This window comes from Zea mays, chromosome 3 (genome assembly GCF_902167145.1).
Source record: "Zea mays cultivar B73 chromosome 3, Zm-B73-REFERENCE-NAM-5.0, whole genome shotgun sequence".
In the NCBI taxonomy this organism is placed as follows: domain Eukaryota; kingdom Viridiplantae; phylum Streptophyta; class Magnoliopsida; order Poales; family Poaceae; genus Zea; species Zea mays.
Genome location: NC_050098.1, coordinates 111,836,587 through 111,844,824, shown reverse-complemented (window position 1 = coordinate 111,844,824; position 8,238 = coordinate 111,836,587). Strand labels below are relative to the sequence as shown.

General features: G+C 47.4%; 1 protein-coding gene across 1 annotated transcript; it reads left to right on the top strand.

Moving 5' to 3' along the window:
* The first annotated feature begins 313 nt into the window (after positions 1–313).
* On the top strand, positions 314–1,602 carry LOC103650270 (E3 ubiquitin-protein ligase EL5). The gene has a single exon (XM_008675880.4). It carries the CDS (start codon positions 747–749, stop codon positions 1,278–1,280), a length of 534 nt encoding a protein of 177 aa, XP_008674102.1. The 5' UTR covers positions 314–746; the 3' UTR covers positions 1,281–1,602.
* Positions 1,603–8,238: the final 6,636 nt, after the last annotated feature.

The window sequence follows — 8,238 nt, the reverse complement described above, 5'->3', positions numbered from 1 at the left end:
TGGACCGTTTAGGGTTGGCCTAAATTTGTGACGGCACTTACAGCGACCGTCTTTTTAGGTCGCTAAAGGTCTTTAGCGACCAACCGTAGTTCGCTGAAGGCGCTTTTAGCAACCAACCGTAAGTCGTTGATGAAGCCACTTTTAGCAACCAATCGTAAGTCGTTTTAAATGAACCATTGTGTAGATTTTTATTTCCGATGTTTCCGAAATAACGATATCATTATGTCGCAGGAATTTATGTTGCCGGAGTTACTATTTTCGATTTCGTTTCTGTTAAATTATTATACAAATGGAAATGTTTTAGCCATCCGTTTTCCCGTCTGTTTTCATCCTTAGCTCTAGCCATTGCCGACTTTCTTCTTTTTTGTGCAGCTATGTTATCCTAGAAGAGTAGCCATGTTGAGAGAATTAGCATCATCAGCATCCTAGCTACATAAAAAATAACCCCAAGGAATAAAATACGTGGAACCAGTACGTGGGGTGTTCGTTCCTGCCATATCAAGCTACAGAGATCTCATTCCCTGCGTGATTTAGACTTAATTGCTTGTTAATCGCCAGCCTAAGCTACAGTATAGATGTTATGAATACGCCCAAGGTACACGCGCGGCCGATAAACCATTCATTCGTTGAAGCGGTTGAAAAGGAAGATCGGGAGAAGGCGCGCTAGTAGAAAATTAGGCGGCCGGTGAGTCAGGAATAGCTCCTGCGGGAAGCAACGAACAAGGCATCATATAAGAGGCACATGCATGGGTAGATGGGACAGAGAGAGAGCGCGCGATGCAGGCGCGGCCATGACCAAGGACACCGTGCTGATCGCCGCCTCCGTGGCCGCACTGTTCGTGGTCTCAGCCGCCACTTTCCTGTGCTCCAGGCGGCGCCGGCGCGGCCGCGGCGACGTGGAGCTCGGGCGCGGCGGCGTGGCGGCCGGGCTCGACGACGCCGCGCTGGCCACGTACCCGACGATGGTGTACGAGGAGGAGAAGGAGAAGAAGAACGAGGAGGAAAGAGACGGCGCCGGAAAGCCGCAGCCGGCGGCGGCGGCAGGTGGGTCCGGGTCTGACGCGGCGCGGTGTGCGGTGTGCCTGGCGGACTACGCAGACGGCGACGAGCTCCGGCGGCTGCCCGGCTGCCGGCACGCGTTCCACCGCGGGTGCGTCGACCAGTGGCTGCGCCGCCGGCCGACGTGCCCGGTCTGCCGGGCCCCGCCGCCGCCGCCCATGGGCAAGGGAGCAGCCGCCAGCGATCCCTGCTCTGCTGCTGATCAGGTTATGGTAGCGTAGGTTGCGCAGTGCAGCATCCGACGGCTAGCAGTTCGGTTGTGACGTCTTGCAGTGGACAATTAGCGCAGTAGACTCCGTTAGCTTCTTCTATACACACACGTAAAAGCTAGCTTGTTTCATTTCACCCCATTGTATATAGCTCTCTCTCACACACATAAAAAATACTAAAATCTTTGATTTTTTTTTCTATAGACACGTGTAAAGTATGTTACCTACGACTTGTCTACCTTTGGACCATCATATCCTAGGACTTGTGTACTTTGGACCAAGTCCAATGCTTGTGCTTCCTTCTCTGTCACAAAAGAGAGAGGCACTGCTCGTGTACGATGATACCCTGCTTCCCCTTTCACTGTTTTGTAACAATCCTGTGTAGCTAGCCGGCGTTGGCTTTGCTCATCTGCCAAGCAAAACCAAACTGTTTAATCCTCTTTCGGCACCCTTAGAGCAAGTATTCTAAACCTACGTAAAAGTAAGCGGGCTATAAGGATTGTTATTTACGTTGAGTCGGAATAAAGAGAGAGGGAGGATTTGCAGTCAGCTGAATCATAAGCTCAAGCCTCAAGTTAGTGCTAGGAATATGGGCCGGGCAGCTTTTCGGACCAGCACGAGCACGGTCCAAAATCAGAAAACCAAAGTACGGTGCCGCACGAAATAATATGGGCCGGTCTAGCACAGCTCGAAGGCGGGCCTGAGCTGGCTTAAAATTCCGGCCCGTCAGGCCCCCGGCACGGCCCAGACAGCTGGGCCGGGCTTGGGCTAACACGGCCTAATGAAGCTCAAGTTATCTAATTTCTTTAATTTAGTAAGCTACCAACTTTATATCATTGTGACATTTGGAGTTTATGTGGTTAAATGATGCTAGGATTGTTTAATATCTTTAATTTATTAAGCTATAGACTTTATGTGGTTGTAATATTTTGATTTTATATGGTCAAATATATGGGTCGGGCTTGGGCCGACACGGTCCAACGAAGGCACGACGTGGTTTAGTGCCCGGCTAGACCATTGTTCTTACATTTCAAGCTGGCACGGCACGATCCAAAAATTTTTTAGACTTTCCTGATACAAACCCGTTTGGCACGAAGCATGATGGGTTTAGACCGGACTGGGCTGTCCTGGCCTGGCTCAATTCCTAGCAATACTCCAAGTACTTCTGAGAGATAACGTCCCATTTTTTGTTATGTTCCATAAGAGTTCACAGGCCACTAGCAGCCCACAGCTGTCCCGACTCCCGAGAGCGAAGCCAACACGTCGGGCCATGTAGTAGCATGTACTTCATGCGTCGAATAACCTTTTATCTTTTACTGTGGCATTCAGATAGTCATTTGGTTCGAGATAGGAAAATAGTTTGGGACTATAGCTTGCTGGTGGTAGTAGAGATAGAGGGCACCGTTCTGCCTAGCACCCACTACAGGAAAATTGTTTTTTTTGAAATGGAAGGTATATTAATACTTTTCAAGTTTCACAACAATCTTGAAAAATCATCTTCCGGCCTCTGCCCCTCACAGGAGCACACAACCAAATAACATGGAATGGACATAATCTAGGGCCAAACCAAATATCTCCCTAAAACCGAACATTATCTTGAACGAACCAAAACAAAGGAAATCATGTTTGATCTTCATTAGTCCACTCCAAATCTGTGAATCTCCCAATCTATATTCTATTTGGGAAAAAGGAGTAAAACCTAGGTATTTGTTGCGGAGCAGCTATTGCCATGTCTCGTTTGAAGTCAGTAACTTAAAGAGCCATTTCCTCAGGAGGGCGGTATTTTATTACCTAGATCATGTATGCCCAAACCACCTTGATTCTTAGGTTTGCTAAGGATGCTCCACTTGGCAAGCCTATATTTTTTCTTGTGTTCATCCCGTTGCCATAAGAAACGCCATCAAAAGTAGTCTAATTTTTTTAAAACTCCTATATTTTTTCTTGTGTTCATCCCCTGTCCATAAGAAACGCCATCGAAAGTAGTCTACTTTTTTTAAAAACTCCCCTAGGCACATTGAAGAAAGACATCATATACAATGGTAGGCTACTGAGCACCGAATTAATCAGTGTCAAGCGACCCCCTATAGACAGATGTTTGCCTTTCCAACTGCTTAGGCGTTTTTCAAATCTTTCCTCGACTTTTCTCCAATCCGAGTTTCTAAGTTTCCTAAAGTGGATCGAGATGCCCATATATATCATGTATCTCAGCAAAAGGGAAGCTGGCTCCGCGATTCGTCGGCCCCTATCCTATCATCGGTAGAATAGGGCCAGCAGCTTACCGCCTTCAGTTACCAGAATCCATGACTGATATCCACAATGTATTTCATGTATCTCAGCTCCGAAAATGCTTAAAAGTACCAGAGAGTCACATCGCAGAGGAGTCAGTTCAGATTCAGAAAGATCCGCAATACCTATAAAAGCCAGTGAAGATTCTCGATTCAGCCATTCGAAAAACTCGAAACTCGGAAGTAGGGCTCTGTAAAGTCCAGTGGAGCAGAGAAGAAGAAGAGAAGGCTACCTGGGAGAGTGAGGACTCATTGAGGAGGGAATACCCTTACCTTTTCTCAAACCCAGCCTGAATCTCGAGGGCGAGATTCCTTTAAGTGGGGTAGGTCTGTAACATCCTAGTTTTTGATCCCAAGGTTAGAAACCCTAAACTCCTAACCCCCCATTATTTTTTCCCTAAGACCTCATCTCATGAAGCATTGTATTCATCATATGCATACACCATGATTGATAGTGGCACTTCACATATAATATTTCATTTTGGCACCTAGAAAACATAAATGAATATTTGTATAGAAGAGAAAACGGATTAAGGAGAAAAGGAAAATAGAAAATAGAAAAAAGGAAAACCCCTTCCCTCCTTGGCTGGGCCGAGTCCGGCCCAACCTCCCTCCCTCTCGCGCCCGCATCCCCCTCCCTCTGCTCGCGCCGCGCTCTCCCCCCTCTCTCTCGCTGCCGCCTAGCCCCACCCGTCAGCCGCACCACTCTCTGACGACCGCCCCTCCTCTCTAGCGTGTGGGCCCCGCTCGTCAGTCCCTTCTCCCTCACCCTTGATCGGCCATCGACGCGATCGTCACCGGCCACCGTCCGCCCCGTCTCCTCGCCATTATTCGCTCACCAGTAAGATTTGGCGCCATGCATCCCCGCGCACTATGACCGGGTGACCACTCGCCACCGCCTGCACCGAGTCGTCCCGTCGCCACCACTGTACCGCCATTATCGCCGCCGCAGCGCGCCTCACCGGTGCCCGATAGCCTCCACCTCTCCCCTCCCCAGACGCCTATAAAAGGGCCGCCCCGAGCCCCTCATCTCCTCGCACCGGCCTCAGCCATCCCTCACCCCTCCTCGAGCTCAATCGAGCCAGCGTCGCCGCTCTCCCCCTCCGCTCCGGTTAGTTCCCCCTCCCCTATCTAGTAGCCTAAGGTCCAATTGAATTAGCTCATGAGCTTCACTACCTCTCCACGAAGCGAGGCACCACTTTCGCCTTCCCCATCACGCCTTGTGGCCTCACCGGTGATCGTGCCGCCGCGGGAACCCACCACCGCACCGTGGACCGGCCATTCCGAGTGCCCGTCGGCCAAATTGACCCCACCACCGTGACCCCCTACCCGTGCTGTGCCACCTCCCCGACCACCCAGAACCGGACCACCGGTGGTGAACCACCACCGAGATCACCGGCGGCTGGTTCCTCCCCACCGCAGGCGGACCGCCGTCCCCCCCCCCCTGTGACGCTGTTTCGCTCCCCCTCGCTGGCACGTGGGCCCACACCCATGGCACCGTCACCGCGTCGCGCCCGCGCGCTCGGCTGGGCCGAAAATCCCCCCTGGCCACTTAGCCAGGAATTGCTTTTCCTTTTTCTTTTCTCCCTTTTTTCTCGTTTTCATATATAAATAAATACTCATGTTGACATTTTATGCACCAAAAATAGTCAAATATTCTCTAAGTCGCAAATTAATAACACCTATAACTTGACACACTTTATTGGTCAACAATGTTTGATGTATTGTTTTTGCCTGTTTTTGCAAGGCTTAGAGGGATCCGAGCCTCTGGAAATCGTAGCTCCGGAAGAAGGGCAGGAGCCCGACCTCCCGGAAATAGATCTTTCGTGCCAAGAAAGCTTCGATGAAGGCAAGTCCGTTCTTCCCTTGATGCATAAATTATCTACTCTTTCTACCACTGCCTAAGCCAGGAATATGGGTTGGGTTCTATGCATTGTGAGTCGAGTGATGGCCTGCATTAAAGAATATCTTTTGGGTATGAAAATGTGGGTTGAGGCAATAGTGTTTTTTCCAAAAAGAGAAATGTTTTCAATGAAGTGTATGATGAAGGGTATTCACCCTTATCACCAACTGAGTGGGATGATCAGGGACTCCCTGGTTTAGGGGAGGGCCTCAGGTGTTGGCTCAGCCGAGTTAGGTGTGAGCATGAAGGAGCGTCCCCTCATATAAGGACCGGTTTGTCATCCTTCACTACCTGTACTCATGACAAGTACAACCACTCGAGACTGTATGGGCAGTCACTGAATCTGAACTTGTACGGTCTGAACCCCAGGGTTATGATGGCTGGGGAGCGCCAGGAGAATAAGGAAGGGGAATGTTTTGTCCGGTTTGGGCATGGTGGTGGCCTGACTCCTTTTGGTATAATCGTTAAGGTAAGGACGTGCAAGGAAGGAAAGAGTTTCGGATTCGGGTCTCATTGGCCGTGAGACCGCAGAGCTGGACTAGTGGGTAAAGTGTACACCTCTGTGCAGAGTTTGAAACCTATTCGAATAGTCTGTGTCCACTGGTATGGACGAGTCTAGTGTGGTATGGCAATTAGTGTTTTTAATCTTCGTAAAAAGGGCAAGTGTGTGGGAGTTTTTGGAAATAAAAGCAATGCCACGGGAGCGAGAAGCTCAGTGGTGGTTGAGTGTGAAAATGTGCTACACCTCTCTCTTGGGTGAAACGACAAAGTATTGCCTTTCTTTGAAAAAGAAAAGAGCGACTTCAACTCCACCATACCAAGCATGTACCGTATAGGTCCCTCTCTCTTTACGGGTAGGATGGGCTTACAGAATACCTACTGTATTCACCCAGATTTATTTATGTTTTTCAGCTGCTGAAGACTTCTTTTCTGCTATGTTCGACTAGAGGGGGTTGTATCTGCACCCAGTCTGCCTGTGGCTTGGGCTAAATGAGCTTCCATTGTGTTATGTTTCCAGGCTCGCTAGAGCTTGTATTTTGGTATTGTAATAACTATTATTTGAGACTCTGTACTATTTGAAGAAATGAATGTGTTTACTAGCCTCCTGGGACTAGTGATTGTATCACATTTGAGTTCCAAAGGATCGAGACGCTTCCGGTGCCCAGGATCGTCGCGGAAGCGACCTCTATCCTGGTCATCATGGTCGCTTCGGCCTTGCATGCCATGGGGGCCTAGCTACCATATCGGCATAGGGATAGGTGGCGCAGACGAAGGAGACCTTAGTTTGTTAAGACTCGAGCGGGGCGAGGAGTCGTCTGTGGTACTTAGTTTAGGACAAGGTAACATGCCTTTCCATGGCCGTATTACCCATCCTTCTCGCTTAAGGTCTTTATCGGTTATTCCAATTCCACGTGGATTGGGGTGTATTGAAATGGATTGAGATGAATTTTGACTTGCTATAGATTTAAACTGACTCAATACCACCCAATCCAAATGGATTAACAGAGAAACAAACAAGCCCTAAAGTTGTGACCCAAAGGACGATCTATAACACCCAAAATCCTAGTTTTAGATTTAGAACTTATTTTTTAAAAAGTGTCTTCTAATGGTATACATTTGAAGTGTTCCTTCCTAAAGTAATAATAGTAGTAGTAGTAGTAATAATAATAATAATAATAATAATAATAATAATAAATATGGTAATATCATAATGTTGGTAGTTGAAACCGAAGGTCAATTTGAAAACTGGAACTAAGTGCCCCAATTATTTGATTATTCGTACTATTCTTTTATGAATTAAGTAATTAGGAACCTTCTGAAAAAGAGATTAAAGTAAAAGTTGTATTAATAAAGAAAATTTCTTCCCTTAGATAAAATAAGTAATGAATATTATACCTTTAATTGGCTACATGTTCAAAATAGCAATTTCTTAAAATTGTGTGAAGCATTTATCTAAAATGATATAATAGTTAATAATTAAGTTATTTAAACTTTGCATCTCATGTTGGTGTTCTTGTATTGTTGCATATATTTCAATTCGTAGTCTAGAATTGAATTTGAGGTTTGAATATAGTAAGGTAAAAAGAAAATAGAAAACAAGAAATCAGAAAAGGGAAAAGGGAAAATGCTACTCTTGGGCCGCACCCATGCCCGCCGGCCCAACTCTCCTTGTCCCTCCCTCATAGCCCACTTACCCCCCCCCACACCTTTTTCTTTTTTCCTTGTGCCTTTGCCAAGAGGGGCCCACATGTCAAGCCCAATACAGTAGCAGCCGATGCTGACATATGGGACACCCTTATCATCCTTGTGTGCCACGCTCGCGTGTCTGCATATGGGACCCGTCTTTCAGCTTGTTCGTCCTTCGCATATGGACTTGCCAGCATATGAGGATATGGTACCTTATTAGCTCATTAAGAACTGCTTCGGGTCAGATAGACCATCATACATTGGTAATGTGGGAGGTATGTACAGTGGTGGCCAAGGTGTGGCCTGCAACTCTAGCGTCAACTGTGAAGCTTCGTCATATAGGAAATCTTGGATGTTGTATGCCTCATGATGAATGTTGTCATGGTTATGGCCCTCATGATAAGGGTCCTTGTAGTTGTACTGATTTTTGTGTGCTTCAATGTTGCGCATCTCTTCAGTCGCCTCATTGATTCTTTTGAAGCTCAGAGAGACGAAGCATCTTCTACCTGCGCTTCTCCATTTGCTGATGGATTACTGTGAGGTCGTTGATCTCACGATCAATGTAACACCCCTGGTATTACAAGAACTAAAACTT

Bases quoted from the DNA above. Each gene is read 5' to 3' on its own strand.
- LOC103650270 (XM_008675880.4), top strand. From the start codon at position 747: ATGGGTAGATGGGACAGAGAGAGAGCGCGCGATGCAGGCGCGGCCATG.